Source organism: Mesoplodon bidens, assembly GCF_964165515.1.
Source record: "Mesoplodon bidens genome assembly, chromosome: X".
Classification (NCBI taxonomy): Eukaryota; Metazoa; Chordata; class Mammalia; order Artiodactyla; family Ziphiidae; genus Mesoplodon; species Mesoplodon bidens.
Window position 1 is genome coordinate 135,928,019 of NC_138163.1, and position 18,276 is coordinate 135,946,294.

Here is an 18,276-nt window from a genome sequence, read left to right on the forward strand (position 1 = left end):
TTACAGCCGGGGAAGCCTGCGGCGGCCCCAGGGAAGAAGCCTTCATGGTCACACATCCCAGGATGGGGAGACCAGGTTGAGCAGTGCCTGCCACCCCTAACTTGATCTCCTAAGCCTCCTGGGTGTGTAGGTGTCTTTCCATTTTCCAACAGTCACCTGCACGCCTGAAGGCACATCCGTGGGCTTACTGACAGACAGAAAGGCAGTGTGATGTTCATTTGTTTTTAGGTCAGTGGCCGAGCAAACGGTGAGAAGCCTGCTCAGTGAGATTTTCTTTTGCAAGGGAGCCCTGCAACAGACAGGCGTATTTCACAGAGTTAGCATCAGTGCCTCAGCCAGCGTCTCTCGAAGCTGGGTGCCTGCGCGGTCCTCGCGGTGGCCGGAGGACTCCTTTAGAAAAAGTAGCAGCCATGTTCTGAGCGGAGGCTGAGCACCACCTGGTCCTGGTCCCGATCGGAAGCGTCCTTGGACACTCGTGCGCCCTGGGTCTCACCCCACCTGCCTTCCACTGCCCCACACTTCGAGCTGCCCTCCACACGGCATTTCATACCAGAGCGGTAAGAATCCAGCAGCAAACATGGGACACGCTGCTCCTGTGTTACCTTAAATGACTCATGCAGGCGTCCTTTTTAAAAAAAAAAAAAAAAGTTTGTCGGTGAAAGCGGGGGAGGCACCTGGAGCACCCACAGGGAAGAGAAAACGGAAAGCAACGGCCTGCTCGAGGCAATGGGGCTTCGTCAGGGGCCACCCGAAAGCCGGCTGGTGCCGGGGGATCCCTTGGACCAGGGCCACTGGGACACAAATCCATTTCAAATACCCTTGAAGGACAAATTGGAGAAAGAGAGCCATCTGCTGGTAGCCAGGAGGGAAGGCAAAAAACAGGCCAAAATCATACAACCAAAACCTCAACTCATTCCTAACTCAGCCTAAAACCACTTCTGTGATCCGAACGGACGTGATCTTATGGCGCACAAGGGGCATAACGCAACACATTACGGTTCTTTCCTTGTTCTTAAGGGGTGGGGCATGCAGGCTACAGTGAAATAATTTTATTTTCTTCTCTCCTCCGGCAGAAACCATTGAGAACAGAGGTGTTTGTTTAAATCTAGGTGGTCATATATAGTCCCTGTCATGCCTTCTTAGTGATTAAATTTCAAAAGGCTGTCACTGTGTGGATAATACTGCTCAGACATGCTGAACTTCCGAAGGAAAATTCTGGCACCTTATCGAAGCAAGAACACACAAACAAGAACCCCTCTGCATTCCATGCGTAGAAACCCTCAACACCTGTTAGGGACTTAAAAGTCAGCCTGTATTTGCATCTCCCCGCGTCCCGATTCGTGGGGAAACTTGATTTCCAGCGAAGGAAGACATGAGGTAAAAAACAAAAACAAATCCTCCGCAGGTTGTCCTATACTTTCCAACAAAGCATCTCTTCCTGGTCATTTCTAAGCACAAATGATCTCTCCTCTTGAAACCTGGGCAGACTTTCACATTTAGGGAAGTCTGATGAACTTCTACCTCAAAGTGAAGACAAAACACAGTGGACAAGACCTTACCGCAGCCAGACCGCATCCGTTCCTCATGGGAAGCAGGACCAGGAGGGATGGAGGATGCGGGGTGTGCCGGGCCCGGCCCCCTCTCCGTGCGGCGGCTCCTCCCCGAGTGCGGGCTCTGTCCAGGTGAGCCGCCCGCCGCCCACAGGGGCCCAGCCCCCAACAGCAAACAGTCCAACCCGCTCTGCTCACACACCCAGTCCCGAGGGAGCCCTCAGCCCACATGCCACCCTGGGTCTGATAAACCACAACTCCCACAAGGAGATTCTCCAACCATGAGATGCCCGAGGTGACCGCAAGACTGTCCGAATGACCCCGAAGCAGCCCCCCAGCTCCCTGCTCACACATGCTCCCAAACCCAGAAACAGGCTCCAGGAAACCTACTGGGAACACACTTCTGGGAGCAATCAAATCTCTAATTGTCACTGGCCCATGCTTCTGGGCATGGTCTCCATTTTGTTGTAAACCAACAAAAAAACCCTCAAAATTATAAAGATTTTTAATAGTAAGCTTCCTGGCTTCAGGACAGGAGTGGATGCATTTTTATTCAGAGTGAATGACTACTCTGAAATCCCCCACAGGGTGGGAAGGCTGCACTTTCTTCCTCTCCGCATCCCTGCCGCGGCCCGGCACACGGGAGGGCTCTGGACCCGCCTGCTGAATTCGGGAAGGCGTGTCTCAGGGACACAGGAGCTGCTCTGCACCCTGGCTGGTTCCCCAGCAGAGGTAACCGGAAGGGGGTAGAGATGAATGCGGAGGGAGGTGAGGGGGGCGGGTAGTGCTCAAGAAATCCGTCGGCACACGTGCGGACAAGAAGAGAGTCTCTGAGCTGCGCCCAAACACCAGGCAGCTTGGGAGGCCCCGGCCGGTGTGCTGCACTCGCTGCCCGCTGGTGGTTGGTGGTGGGTATGGAGCCGGCCGGCACTTGTGTGGAGCGCCAGCCTCAGGTTCGCAGCGTGTGCCAATGGCGTGCCACTCTCTCAGGCCCACACTCACCGGTAACACCCGCTCTGGGGACGGGGACATTGAACTCAGTACATTACGAGCCATTCCCTCGGTGGGAACTTCGTGGGTGGCGTGGCTACCGTCTGCTGCACTGCGCTCCCTGGGGGGACACGTACCGAGTTAGCTCTGCACGCTGCCCGGAATAGGGCGCTCCACGAGGGCTTGCACAGCAAGGGACGAGACAACCTTCGCTGTCCCAAATGACACACTGGATGGGAACAGAGCGGACGCCTGAAGACACCGGCACTCAGTATCGTCAACAAGTACCGCCACTGGTTGTTGAAATCCGTCTCACAGAAAAGACAGGGTGAGAAAATCCACACTCGCTCGGGGCAAGAAGAAACGAAAACCACTCCCCACCTGCTGAAGTCTGCAGACATCATGAGCACTGAGCAAGCACGTGGGCCCTGTTTCTCCGCAAAGCCATGGAGCCCACTGTGCCCAAACCAGCTCCTGAGAACCAAGGGGCCCGGTCGCCTTACCTACAGCGGTACCAACACACTCCACCAACCGCACAAAGTACTTCATCGCTTCTCCCCCCTTTCAGAGCTGAACAACGCTGCCAACAGAAAGGATCTCTAAGTGACACCTGCATTCTGAACGACGCAGAGCAGTGCCAGCCCGCAGGTGCAGCTGCATTTGCCATGCCACGCGTGGAGACCCAGGACGCTATCAGTACTATTTCCTCTCTGCCAAGTTATCTTAAGGGTAAAAAAAAAAAAAAAAAAAAAAGTTCAAGACTCTACAGCGGGGAGATCCAGCAGAACTTTCCATAATGATGAAAAGAGCCATCATCTGGGCTGTCCAGGGTGGTAGCCACTAGCCCCAGAGGGCGCAACTGAGCAACGCGTTTCATTTCATTCTCGTTAACTTACATCGCTATGGCCACGTGTGACTGGTAGCTACTATATCAGACAGTACTGACATGCAGGGCCAGCGAATTCTTTGCTAGGGGGCCGTCCTGGGCACTGTAGGATACTGAGCGGCATCCCTGGCCTCCACCCACTAGATGCCAGGAGCCAAGGAACAAGCCCCACGCCCAGCAGCTGTGACACCCAAAACGTCTGCAGACACTGCCCAGTGTCCCCCTGGGGGCCGCAATGCCCCACCCCGACCCTGGCTGAGAACCAATCAGTGCTCTAGAGAATGAGAAGAAAATTCCCCCCCTTCTATTTCTCAGTTCTTGACTGGTCCCTGCCTGACAGCATTCACCAATGCCTCAATGGGCACAACAGACAATCCCATGCCGATAACTCTGAGAACAGCACCATGCAATGTGATCGAGTTTTCCTCTGCTTTAATAAAAGGTATAGGGCTTCCCTGGTGGCGCGGTGGTTGGGGGGTCCGCCTGCCGATGCAGGGGACACGGGTTCGTGCCCCGGTCTGGAAAGATCCCACATGCCGCGGAGCGGCTGGGACTGTGAGCCATGGTTGCTGAGCCTGCGTGTCCGGAGCCTATGCTCCGCAACGGGAGAGGCCACAGCAGTGACAGGCCCACGTACCGCAAAACAAACAAACAAACAAAAAAACAAAACAAAATAAATAAAAGGTATACACCACCTCAGCCTTTTCATATAAAAAGAACTAGAAAAAAAAGTAATGTGGAAATACTGGACATTATGAAAAACACCGATTTTGCCTGAAGGTCTACATGCTTAGGTTAAACTTGATTCTGATTACAAACAGAACTCAGCTGGGAAAACCAGCCCCGGTGTGCAGAAGCCTGTAGGTAACGCAGCTATCAACCTGTTGGGCTTGGAAGAACAGGACAGGGGACGGTCTACTCCCTCCTTTACCCCCCCACCCCCTGTGGGGCAGGAAAGCCCCCAGCAAGTTAACAATCCAGCTGAGCACTCGAGTGGTGGCTTCTCCCCCATGTCAGTCCCCAGGACCCACTTAAACTCCAGGATGGGGAGCCGGGAGCAAGGCGGCAGGGGTTCACCACCCAGGAAAGGAGCACTGAAAGCCTCCCACGGCGGAACGGGGCCGGGAGAAGGGAAGGCGGCCTCAGGCCGCCGTCCAGAGACAGTACCTGGTGGAATTTTCATCCTGGACAAGCAGCGGGGGTTTGTCCGTCAGCTTCTGGGGCGCGAACTGAGGCGACGGGGAGCGCGAGGTCTCCATGGCGGAGGTCTGCAGGGGCCGGAACTTGGAAAGGAGCGGCGCCTCCCGCCGGGGCCAGGCTGCGCGCTCGTCTACATGCTGCCCGGCCGGCTCCCCCGCGGCCCGCGGGCCATCTGCCGCGGGCCGGGTGGCGTTCAGCTTCGCCGCCGAGGCGCCCGGGCTGCTGCGGGCGAGGGCCAGGCGGTCGGAGCACGAGCACACCTCCGGGGCCAGGGGGCGGGGCCTGCCGGGCGCGCCCAGGTGAGCAGCCGCAGGTGCGCCCCCCAAGGACCTGGGCTCCCGCCTGGGCGGCGGCGGCCTCTGCAGAGCGGGCCTCCGGGAGAGCGGGGCGGCGCTCAGGGGCCGGGGGTCCTGCCCCAGGGCGTGCGGGGCGGCAGGCTGGTCCTCGGGCGCGCGCCGCTCTGGGTATCTGTAATCGCAAGGAAGGGTCCCCGCCCGGCCACGGCCCTCCGGGGGCACCTCGGGAGCTTCCCGGGAGCCAGCTGGTTCAGAGACCTGGGATGGCTGCTGGGAGTCCCGCTGCGCTCCTGGACTGTCTTCTGCACCCTGGGCATCTGTTTGTCTAGGGGAGGAAGGAAGAAAAATGAGCCAGCGGTTCCAATGAACGTCTTCTCCCCAAACAGGACTACACCCAGATCTCCATAACCTCCTTCAATCATGTTAAGGAATTAAATCCACATATGTTTGCCTGCGCCTGTCCCTGCTGCAATTCCTAACACAAGGCATCAACGCCAAACACACACTGGACGTTAGCCGGTACGCTGGCATGTCATACCACAGGACAGGAGGTACACACATTACAGACACACACATACATGTACACACAGACTGCAATTTGGGGGCAAAATATAATTCACACAAACATTTAAAAAAACAATGTGTGCAGAAATCCTCAAACTGTGATATTCAGAAACATTTACTTCATGTTGCAACAATATTTTCATGTGGCTTATTTCGGGAAATTGCCATATACAAAGGGAGAGAACTTTCTAAGACAGGCTGCAAATAAATTGATAAAAAACTTTAAAATCAGTAGTCTATTATTAAATATAAGAAAAACAAAGACTGTTTCTTTTGCAAGCTGCAGTGAGACACTGATCTTTCCATACTCATCCATTTCCACATCCGTATCCATTTCTATCTTTCCCTGACATGTACTTATATGCGCGTGTGCACGCACGCACACACACAAACATCCCTGCAAAACACATGCAGGTATGCTTCACACGCACGTATAGCTGTGCCGAAGCTAAAGCTCGTGGGCGTTATAATAACCATCAAACTCGCAACAAATCAGCCGGCCATGCCTTTGCTGCTTGCGCTGACACACCTTCTTCCGACCTGACTGAATAATAAAATGAGCCTCTGATGGGCCCTTCCATTCTCAGGAAGAGCTGTTCTCTGTTCAGACACCCTCAGAGCTGTTAAAGGAGATGCTAAGGGCAGTAATCAGAGACCCAGTAGGTAGAGCACAAGTGCCATCAAGAGATGTAACCTACTGCCTGCCAAGTGGGACCTCCTCCCCACACACCCTGGCAACCCCTTGGGGCCCTGGAGGTGTGGCCTCCTCCCGGGCCACGATACCAGGCCTGGGCATTACAGATGTCCCAACCCCATCCAGGCAGCTGCACTCAGAGTCAACGGCTCGCTGCATGTCTCTCTTGCTATGTCCTCAGGAGAAAGGTCCCTTCCAGGTTCAATGGCTGGTCGAGAGTAGACCATGGACCACCACCAACTCCGCTCCCTTCCCCCATCAGCCAGCTGGGGCCACAGTGCCCACCAGCACTACCTCCAGCCCAGAGACAGCAGCTGGAAGGGCTCAGCATCTGGAAGAGGACAAAAGAGAGCCAGACCTGCTGGGACCCTAAAAGGGTGCAGGTTTCTTCTCTGCTTCCAAATTCAGACAATATTAACCCAGCTCGGGGAAGTTAGGTGTTGTTTATTTTTATTTTTTTAATCTGTATTAGGCACACATTGATAAAAGAAATGCTAACTTATTGAGGTCTGGGGAAGTCATTCCGGCTTATACATGAGTTAACTTGAATTTTATGGTAACTTAAACAGCCTGTTTGTGGCCTAGCAAACATACACTGTACGTCTGCATTAATTATTAAAAGGGCGCACTGACCACAGGTAAAGAATGTCCATGTTAAAAAAAAGATTAAATGCCTCTGTTCCTGGAACGCCCATGCTGGCGCTCCTTCAATGCTAAGACTCCCTTTCCCAGGTGCCAAGGCCACACTGACTCGCTGTGTACGTGCTGGTCTGTTTTGAAACTCTGAAGCAATGTATTCCTGACTTGTTTCACGTTCTTTGTTTTGACAAGACATAAAGCTGTGCCGAACGAACGCCATGCTTCTTGGGAGCAGTTCCTCACAGTCATCTGGGAAGCAGCCTTCTCTGGGCTGTAGTCCTCAGTTTGGCTCAGATAAAACTCTTTTCTATTCCTGTTATAGATTGTTTATTGATTATTTTCGTTGACATTAAACGAAATAACCCAAACAATGTAATGGATGGTTTAGAGAACAATACATGGCAGCTGTCTGGTTACAAAAGACAGAATGGCATTTAGACGTCATCAAATGGACAACAGTGGGAGAAGTGTGACTCCCAGCTCAGAGGCCCTGTCACACACTACTTCATCTGCCCTGCCGTGGAAAAGCAAACCTCGTGCCTCCCTTCCATTGAAGCCATAGTGCCTCTTAGGACAGTAAAACTTAATTCATGACAATTCATGAACGCCTCCCCAGTCTTTCACTTCAAAGAGTTGAGGAACACTTGAACGTTTTTTTCTTACTATAAAACTGTTGAACTCTAGCATCCACAGACCCACACGAAAGCACCTGGTACCTATTATTTAATAAATCGCCACCACCTCAGTAAAACGGAGAATTAAATCAGCTACAATTTATTGCTAAAATCTAAGCGTCTTTGGCCATCTGGGTTCATATTTAACATGTTAATTTAAAAGGAGCTCTAGGGACTTCCCTGGTGGCGCAGTGGTTAAGAATCCGCCTGCCAATGCAGGGGACACGGGTTCAAGCCCTGGTCCGGTTAGGTCCTACATGCCGCGGAGCAGCTAAGCCCCTGTGCCACAACTACTGAAGCCCGTGCGCCTAGAGCCCGCGAGCCACAACTACTGAAGCCCGTGCGCCTAGAGCCCGCGAGCCACAACTACTGAAGCCCGTGCGCCTAGAGCCCGTGCTCCACAACAAGAGAAGCCACGGCAATGAGAAGCCCGCGCACCGCAACCAAGAGTAGCCCCCCCCACCTCGCCACAACTAGAGACAGGCCGTGTGCAGCAACGAAGACACGATGCAGCCAAAAGTAAATTAAAAAAATAAAAATAAAAGGAGCTCTATTTGCAAAGTGCCTTAGACAGGACACGCTAAGATCTATCCAGAAAAGGTAGAGGTGACACCTGTAGGAGCAAAGCCCCACTGAGAGGGGGACAGTGACTCAGAGCAAAAGACCTTCTGCCATCAGCAGGTGCCCCGGGCTCCTTCCTGTCTTACTAGCGCGGCAGCCTTGGCAGGACCTGAGGGCACTCTCTAAGTGAGTGCTGCTTGGTCACTTCTCATTCGAGAAGCACAGTTAGTTCCCTGTGGCCCACCCCACATTTAACTTCAGAGTTACGTTAGCACGGCAATTTCGGGGCCAGGTCTGTCCTCCACCCCTGATTTTTTCTTGACTTCCTCCCGAACCTGCAAAGTGAAAGCCATAAAAGCACTCATTGGTTCCTACTGTCCCAGCTGGGAAGAATTCAGGAAATCCAGCTCACAAAGGAAAAAGGACTGAAGATGGGAATTTGGAGTTCCCCTGGGGTCATATTCCAATCTGTGTTTCTAATAGGTTCCAAGGGACTAGCTTGTACATAATATGGATAATGTGTGTGTTTACGTATCACGTGTGTTTACGTATCACGTGTGTCACACGTGTGTCTGTGTGGTATCTGTGTGTATGTATATATAGCCCCTTTTATTGTATCTTCACGGGTAGTCAGTGGTGATAGTAAGACCCAGGGGTAAATAGCAAGAAAATACAATGAGCTAAGGACGCTGCATAGGCGAGTAAGCAACTAGGCATCTCCCTGCACACACTCCGGGGTGGACCCAGGAGCAGGGAGTCAGCAGCGGAAAGGAGAACTGCAGAGGCAGCCGCGATAGACGGGTTCGCTGCTCATCCTCCCATGGAAAACACTCAGGACCTGTTACCACGGAGAGAGCAGCTCCCAGCGCAGGGAGAACAGGCCGGCAGGTTCTCAGCGGCTGAGGAGTCCACAGACCCGCAGCCCCCTCCGGGGCTGGAGCCCAGCGGGCCGACTGGATGCTGCGAAGGACACGGGGAGGGGAGAGGTCCACGACAGGACTGCAGAGGGAAACACAGCTAATCTGAAGGGGAAAGAGTGCAGGGAAGGCCATGTTCAACACTGCCCGGCAGTGCAAACACCCTGCGAGAGCACACAAACCACTGTTACCAGCCCCAAAAAATCGAATCAAAGAAAAAAATTATAAGTTATGTATCAAATGCTCTTGAAATCCCGTCAACACTGCTCTGATTCCAATCTCCGCTTTTTTTGCGGTACGCGGGCCTCTCACTGTTGTGGCCTCTCCCGTTGCGGAGCACAGGCTCCGGATGCGCAGGCTCAGCGGCCATGGCTCACGGGCCCAGCTGCTCTGCGGCATGTGGGATCTTCCCGGACCGGGGCACGAACCCGCGTCCCCTGCATCGGCAGGCGGACTCTCGACCACTGCGCCACCAGGGAGCCTCAAACCGCCACTTCTGATCATGGTGTGGAGACAGCCAGCCCTGCGTCTAAGCGCAGGCTGCAGCCCTGAGAGGCGGCGGCTCTATTTCCAGGTGCCATCTGTTCCTGACGAGCCCGTGACGTCACCGGGCTCCCCTTGTGTCCTCGGGTCCCAGTATTCTGCTCCCTGACCCCCCACCTTCTGCACAGCTGCCCTGCTGGCACAGAGGCCCGCGGCTCCGCTGGCCTCCGGGTAGCCCCTAGCCCAGGGCTGCTCACTCTCTCTGATGACTATACTGTTCACTGGTCTCCACTCTCACCCTGGGGCTGTGAGCACCTCGCCGGAGACAGGGAGCCAGGTTTTCTTCTCCAGGGCCTCGCGGGCTATCGTTTTCTACGTGCACTAGGTCACACCGCGACCTGGACGTCTGTGACACGCACAAATGCATTCGTAACTTTCAGTCCCCAGGCAGAAAGGTCAGGAGGGAAGACGCATTTTTTTGGAGACGCAGGCAGTAGGGTTCGCGCGGGCTTACATGTGAACATCCCCAACATAAGCAAGTGTTTCTGGATCTCTCTGGGATTACTGAGTTAGCACACCTCTGTGAACAGGGTGAGCAATTATCTTCACCAAAGAAGAGAGGAAAATTCCAACTCTTTGGACAACTTCACTCACACAGGCTCCTTCCTCCCTTCCTAAGTACTTCTGGAATCAATGACCAGAAGAGGACGCACGGCCAAATGTGACTTGTGCCCACAGCTATGGCTGGAGGCTGTTACTCCTAACGTACTCTGGGGCCTGAGGCGGCTGGAGAGAACCAGGCCACGCCCGACTGGGGCTCCCTCGGGCACCCACTTGCCGGCGCAGAATCACTTACTAGCTATGTGCCGTCGGGCAAGTGACTGTGCCCCCAAGGAGGTTCATCCCCTAACCTCCCCGGGTGAACTACAGGCCACAGAGGCAGACAAAGCCCCTGGTGTGGAAGGATCGGAGTGGGGCTTCCTACCAGCCGGATGCTGCACCTGCCACTCACCAGGAAGGGGCCGGCGTGCGGCCGAGCAGACCCCAAAGCAGGTCCCCGCGATACCGACACCCCGTGTACCTTCTCCCCACATCACGGCACAGCACAGGCCCCCGAGCGGGGAAAGGCATCCCAGCGGCAGCCCCCCACCTACCCCAGGGCACCTGTGGGTACAAAGGGCACCACCAGAACTCCGTGCAGTGGAAATGCCTCATTGCAACAACAGAGAGAGCGGGGAGACAGAGAGAGCTTCCAGCGGATACCACCACTTAGACTGTACACATAGCCAGCACGCCGCCGAGGTCAGCCATGGACTGGGCGGCTGGGTGCTCCTAGAAGTGTACGTGAGAACGTGCTGCAGAGCCAGGGTCCGGGGCCTGCGCTGTCTGCAGAGTGAAACTGCCTGACAGCTGGTGAGACGCGAGGGGCTGCCTTCCAACAGAGACACGCTTCCACCAACGACTTGAGTCACAGTCCGAGGTTCCTAGAAACCGCACGCCTGTTGGTTGTGGGTGTGAATCACGGTGATTCTGTGACGTGTCGAACTTCTTGTTAACAATCTGGGACACTGGCGTGTTTGGATGTATCGGACATCGCCACTCAGGTTGCCTGAAGCCGGAGGACCACCAGGCCTTAGCACAGGGCCAGGGGGCTGGGGCGACACGGGACACCCACACCATTCCACGTGCAGGTCTCCTGAAGGAGCCGCTGGTGTTGCCAGGGATCTTCCTGTCCCCCAAGGAATCCCCAGCAACCACCCATCGCCTTGGGGAACCGCAGGCTCTTCTGTCTACACAGCGCCCCATACAAGCCAAATGAGATGGGGGGGCAAGACGTGGGAACCCAAGAGAGGCCATCAACCAGTTGACCAACCAATCCATTCATCGATGGACAGAAACACATGAGAGTCCCTTCAAACAGCACGGATGCCCTGGAAGGACGGCATTACCGCTCTTTTCCCGGGAGACACCAGTTTCCCTTGGGATTTCCCACAAGGGCACAGGCTGTCCGACTTTCCTTTTCTCTCAGTTTCCAGGCACACAAACACTGACCAAATGAATGCACAGATAGGCTAGCGAGGATGAAGGGAGAGGGCCGCGTCCACAAGTTCACCTCCCGAGGTGTATCCTGGAGGACCACCTCCAGGGAGGACAGGAGCCTGAATCATCCTGCACTTACTCATTTTTCTTTTCTTTTTTTTTTTGGCTGCACGGCGCAGCGTGTAGGATCTTAGTTCCCCGACCAGGGACTGAACGCCGGCCCTCGGCAGTGAGAGCGCGGAGTCCTAACCACTGGACCGCCGGGGAAGACCCCAGTCACTCCTTCCCGGCAACCTCCCCAGGGAAGCTTCCTCTGCACCAGCCTCCAAGCAGGCTCTCCCTCCCGCGATGCTAACGCCACGTGGGGAAAGCAATTACTTTACAAAACCAGATGAAATGTTACTCCTTCTGTGTCTTCACAGATGGATAAAAAGGCATGCTGCTTCCGCTGGGTTTTATTTTTGCTTTGCAGGAGCTTGGAGGGTAAGAGGAAAGAAGTCGAATTAGAGAGACTGATGTCATCTGGGGTTACGTGGGGAGGAAGAGGTGAAAAGGCGCCACTCACACATGATCCAAAACCAAATACGTCAAGGCACTGACTTCTTGAGGGGTTGGTGTCCAGTAACAGAGAACACCTGGATTCAGAGATTATCACCTGGGACGGCCCCTCAAGTATCCAACGCTATGTTTTCAGAACATGTTTCAAGAATCTATTCCAGGCCTTTCTTACTCCTGTCGCTAGAGACCTGCATCCTTGCTCCCAAGATGTGACCCCTGGAAGTTTTGTTTTTGTTTTGACAGACATCAGGCAAATCCCCTCTGCCAATCAAAGCTCCAGACCAGTTTCTGTTGCAAAATTATTTTTCAGAAGAACAGAATCATAACACCATAGACTAACGGAATAAAAATGCTATTTTCGTGTGATTTTTTTAGTCAAGTTTTCTTCTGGCTTTCTCTTACTTGCTTTGCTAAAAACACACATGACACACGGTCTTTTGGGCAAGCCGGACACTGATCTGAAATGTTCTTACAACTGGCCAAATTGATTGGATTAAGATTTCTGGAGAGGCGGGGCTGGCCATCAACAATGCTGGGCCACCTGTCATAGACTGACTAGGCGATCAGGCAGGACACGATCTGTCTTGTGAAGCTGGAGGACAGAAGAGGGTCCTCAGGGATCCACAGTGACCTCACGGTCCCAGTGCGGATCTGCTACCTCTTCAGATGGGCACTCAGATCCCTTGGCTCAGCTGCACACAAAGGCAGCCAAGCTGGTCCCACACACTCAGCACCGGTCAACCAATAGCTGACCAGAAGACACCTGAAGCACGGAACAAAACGCAAACCACAGGCAGGAGAGACAGTCAAAAGAAGCTCCGTCTGCCTTTGACCCGACAGCCCCTGCTATGTCCACAGGAAACGACTGTATCCTGTTTGATAGTAGACCAGGCTGCCTAGAGAGCTAAGTGGATACATTAAAAAGTATCCCAAACCCACAGAAAAGAACAGAGGAAACTGTAACAAACATCAGAGGCCTTACTACCTCCCAGGAATAAAGTTACCCTTTCTGTACTGTTTCCAAAGTTTCCAAAAAGAAGAAAAAAAAGAATGCTGCACATACACAACCCCATGCCCTGCCCTCCCACCCAGAACCACCCCTGCCCTTACTGCGGGCAACATTTTTAGTTTTATTTTTCGGTTTTAAAGCTATCTATCTATCTATCTTTCTGTCTATTCATGGCTGTGTTGGGTCTTCGTTGATGCATGTGGGCTTTCTTGAGTTGCGGTGCGCAGGCTTCTCATTGCGGGGGCTTCTCTTGTTGTGGAGCACGGGGTCTAGGCACGCGGGCTTCAGTAGTTGTGGCACGTGGACTCAACAGTTGTGGCTCTCGGGCTCTAGAGGGCAGGCTCAGTAGCTGTGGCGCACGGGCTTAGTGTCTCCGCGGCATGTGGGATCTTCCCGGACCAGGGATCAAACTCGTGTCCCCTGCCCGGCAGGTGGATTCTGAAACCAGTGTGCCGCCAGGGAAGTCCTAAAGCTTTTTTTTTTTTTTTTTTTTTTTTGGTACGCGGGCCTCTCACTGCTGTGTCCTCTCCCGTTGCGGAGCACAGGCTCCGGACGCCCAGGCTCAGCGGCCATGGCTCACGGGCCCAGCCGCTCCACGGCACGTGGGATCTTCCCGGACCGGGGCACGAACCCATGTCCCCTGCATCGGCAGGCGGACTCTCAACCACTGCGCCACCAGGGAAGCCCCTAAAGCTTTTTAAGTAAGAAAATTTTCACTGAATATGTGAGAGAGGATATACAATCAATCCCCAAGTATCCGACAATCATTTTATATTCACAGCCAATCTTATTTCTTCAAACACCCCCCCCCCAATTCTTGTCGAGACTATTCTGAAGAATGTAGGTGATGATTTTAGACACACGAATCTAAGCGCTCCTTAGACTTACTCCATCAGAAAGCCAGGCCTGCGCAGATGGAGGTAGGGACCGTGGAGGAAATGCTTGCCTGCAAATCTGTGTCTGAGAGAACACCTCCCAGGCAATCTGGATGTCACGCCAGTGTTAGGAAGCTCTGCTTTATGGGACCTCCCTTCCCAAATTCCTTCTCTCTCACTTTTCTATCCACTTTGGGTATTAAAAGCTACTCCTGAAGTTTTCATCCTTGGCGTGGCATGTCTCTCCCCAACTAGATCATCATCATCTGAAAAAAAAAAACAAAAAACGATGAGATACCCCTTGGTACCAAGCCTGCAGGGACCGACCAACCCACAGTCGGGCACCAGGACAGGCTTCCCGAACCCTGGCCCAGGGGACTGGGCGCTTGGGCTGTAGTTTAATGAGCCCTGGTCTAGAAATCAAGGAAGACGGTAATTTTTGCAAAATGCAAACATATGTAAGTGCTCATTTTGATAAGCCCTCTGCAGGCTATGACAAGAATGCTAGGGAAGGGATTTCATTTACATGGGGGAGGATCTGAGGAGTTTTTTTACAACAACGATTTTAATTACTTTTCTGTGCACCCCCCCCCCCTTTTGAGCTGCTGGTAGGAGCAATGGTTCCTCACAACTGTCCACCTGTGAACCAAGGGCACCTCCACAAACTGTCATTCAGAGTCGTGACGGTCCACAAAAAAGGGTGAGGGAAAGATTCTGTGGTGGCCCAGGGGTTAGGACTCTGCACTTTCACTGCCACGGCCCCAGGTTCAATCCCTAGGTGGGGAACTAAGATCCTGCAAGCTGCACAGAGCAGCCAAAAAAAACTAATAATAACCAAAAATAACAAAGACAAAGTCAGAAGAGTTAGAAGAGGGCTTCCCTGGTGGTGCAGTGGTTGAGAGTCCGCCTGCCGATGCAGGGGACACGGGTTCATGCCCTGGTCTGGGAGGATCCCACATGCCGCGGAAAGGCTGGGCCCGTGAGCCATGGTCGCTGAGCCTGCGCATCCGGAGCCTGTGCTCCGCAGCGGGAGAGGCCACAACAGTGAGAGGCCCGCGTACCACAAAAAAAAAAGAGTTAGAAGAAAAATCAGGTCTGGACAGTCACCGTGATAAATATTATTTTATTATGGCAGACATTTACCTTAGTAACAGTTTTAGGAACATCTAAGTTGTGTCATTTTTATTTAGCTTGTGTCATTTTTATTAAGTGTGATCTACGGTTGACGAAAACGTAAAAGCTAAAAATGTTAGGGCCTAGGTAACAAGCAACGTATGAATTTGGGTTCACCTTAATTCTTGTCCCTTACAGGTACACGGTCTTCTGAGCCACTTTACTGTTTTAAAAATGCACGTTTGAATTCCTAGACAGGTAGCTATGGATGTAGGTTTTCACATTCCATAACATTTCCACTTCCATTTTTCTCCACAACCCATCCCACTTTTATCAAGGTATCAATTACATGCCATAAAATTCACTGATTCGAGGTGTACCCGTTGGACGAGTTTGGGTAAATGTGCAGAGCTGTGCGTTCACCACCACAGCCAAGCCTAAATACAATTCCACTGCCTAAGAAAGTTTCCTTTCGCTCTATGGCGGTCACTGCCTGAAATCCTTGTAAATTACTCAGCACTCTTGCCTGCAGAGGTGGCCGACTGTCTGCTGCAGATGTGAAGGATTCAAACTACAAGTCAAACCCTATTGCAGTTATAATGGGGAAACACCCCACTTCAACACATGAGAGGGTGAATCCATTTACAACATGCACAAGTTACATTTTCTGGAGGCAAAGCCATCTCACGGTAACTTTTCCGGAATGTTCAAGTGTCCTGTGCGATAGATAACCGGTGACAGGCATGTCCAATCCTCCTCTCTTCTCTACTTCAATTTTACAGACACGCACACATCTTAATTATAGTTAGCATGGAAGGCAGATATGCTTAATTCTCTCCCCCTAGAAGTTCCCGCCCTCCCACTCAAATCAAGGCCAGCCTGCACGCTTTGATCTGCCAGGTTCCCTCACGTCCACCCCAAACCACCTGCCACTCCCCAGTCACTTTGGACAAAGGCCCTTCCCTGCCCCACACAGTTGGGGCTCCCTTTTCTCCACTTTGATGCACAGAGGCTGCCCCATGGACTCCGTTCCTATTCTTTAAGATCTAAATGAAAGGCGACCTTTTTTCGATCAAGCGTTTCCCCGGCTTATTGCCCAAGATAAGCCTTTCTTCTCGTGAACCCCCATAAGGATTTAATCTCTGTGGGTTTGGCCCTAAACTGTACTTGACGTATCTGTATTACTTTAATTTAGTATCACTCCTCTTGGCTAGACTGACAGCACCCACTTCTGTCTTGTCTACCCTGTGTGTCCCGGGTCCTAACAGTGCCTGGCACAAAGCAGGTTTCGGCAAGGGCCCCGTGAGGTAACAGGAAGGAAGCTTTGCGGGGTGGGGGGGGAGGAAGGGGGGAGGAAGGGGGGAGGGAGAGAGGGGGAGGGAGGGAAGGTACAGGACTGGACATCAAAGCAGGCAGACTGATTCTCTTGGGCCTTCTGACCACCCTACATCACAGCCATTGACACTTCTGTTATGGACTGAATGAATGTTTGTGTCCCCTGAAAATTCATGTTAAATCTCAACCCCCAACATGATGGTATTACATGGCTGGGAAATGATTAGGTTGTAAGGGTGGACCCTCATGAGGGGCATTAGTGCCCGTATAAGAGGAGACACAAGAGAGCCTGCTCCCCACCACTCCCCTGCTCTCCACCACGTGAGGACACAGCAAGACGACGGCTGTCTGCCCACCAGGAAAGGGGTCTCACCAGGAACCGAACTGGCCAACACCTTGACCTTGGACTGTGAGAGATAAATGACCATGGCTGAAGTCACCTGGTCTGTGGTAATTGGTCATATATTATTTTCCATTACAGTAGAGGGTAAATAAGCTCCTTCAAGGGAGGTTCTCTGTCTACCTGATACGACTTCGCAGGCTCCAGGGCACCTAACCACACGAATACGATCGGTCATCTGTAAGATAATGGACGATGTCACCCGAAGACCTGTCCACTGAGAATGCAGTTCTTCTTCTGATCTGGAAACCAACCCACACCCTTAGGAGTCCAGCGTGTTGGAGCTGACAGGCCTGGGAGAGGACTCATGTTGCCTCCTCATCTTACCTGAGAGGTGGGCAGCCCCAGCTCCATCTCTGCTTGTGACCATCACACTGCCCCGAATGCTACAGAAACGGGTCCAACGGGCAGATTCAATTAGGGTGACTTGCTCATTAAGGGCAATTTGAACTAACTTGATTTTTCCATAAAACAATGACCATTACAAAAATATTAACTGATTATTGAGAAGCCCCTGGCTGTTTTGAATCTGTTTAGTTTATAGTTCTACAACATCTATTTATCTTATTTCAACATACTTACACCCTCAATGATCAAATGTTTTGAGGTGGCTTACCAGACGAAAACACAACAAGAGCATTAAAATAAACATAGAAACATCCCAACAAGAGATAATATCTTTTTAAAAAGTGGAAAGGCATAAGGGTGAAAAAGCACCACAAAGAGGCATGTCAGGTTTCCCTGGTGGCGCAGTGGTTGAGAGTCTGCCTGTCAATGCAGGAGACACGGGTTCATGCCTCGGTCCAGGAAGATCCCACATGCCGCGGAGTGGCTGGGCCCGTGAGCCTTGGCTGCTGAGCCTACACGTCTGGAGCCTGTGCTCCGCAATGGGAGAGGCCACAACAGTGAGAGGCCCGCGTACCGCAAAAAAAAAAAAAAAAAAAAAAAAGAGGCATGTCATTAGGGTATATGTGCCTCAAATATGACCCTGAGGTTCCTGTCAACCAGAGCAAAATGGGAGGGAGGGTGAGTGGGGGTTATTGGGAAAGAGGGCATGTCTCTATTCTCTGGGGGTGACAAATCTAGTACCAACCTCCACCTAGAGAGCTCCACACACCCGAGAAAGCACAGCATGCCCGCCTCACTGATGTCGCGAGCCTAAGTGACCTGCCCGACCCTGAGCGAGGATTGCAGCGCCCATCTTTTGACTCCTGCCTCCATGCGGCATCACCACATGAGACGTTCAGCAAACCCGTGGGTTCTTCTCCCAAGCAGTTTTATCTTCTCTGCAAAGCACTGCAGAGTATTTCAGATGGCAGTCTACACCTCACAGGGAATTCAGCCCATAGAGCCCCGGGTAGACACCCTTTCTGCAAACGCTGAGCAGAGTGCCCAGCCAGCAGGAGCCAGCGGCCACCAGAATACAAACAGACTTCACAAAGCCACCTGGCAGGGGTGATGATGTCACAGTTAAAAACACTCGTATGGTTTT

General features: G+C 52.6%; 1 protein-coding gene across 5 annotated transcripts in view; it reads right to left on the reverse strand.

The window, feature by feature from the left end:
• The window catches only part of LOC308609228 (protein Shroom2-like), a 141,252-nt gene that overhangs the window by 13,086 nt on the left and 109,890 nt on the right, over nucleotides 1-18,276 (reverse strand). For 4 of the 5 annotated variants that reach the window (XM_081222859.1, XM_081222860.1, XM_081222858.1 and 1 more), the window contains one exon: nucleotides 4,594-5,247. The exons of the other annotated variant lie outside the window; for it this stretch is intronic. In XM_081222859.1, the coding sequence (XP_081078985.1) occupies nucleotides 4,594-5,247 (654 nt within the window). The remainder of the gene's footprint in view (nucleotides 1-4,593; nucleotides 5,248-18,276) is intronic. 5 annotated transcript variants of the gene reach the window in all.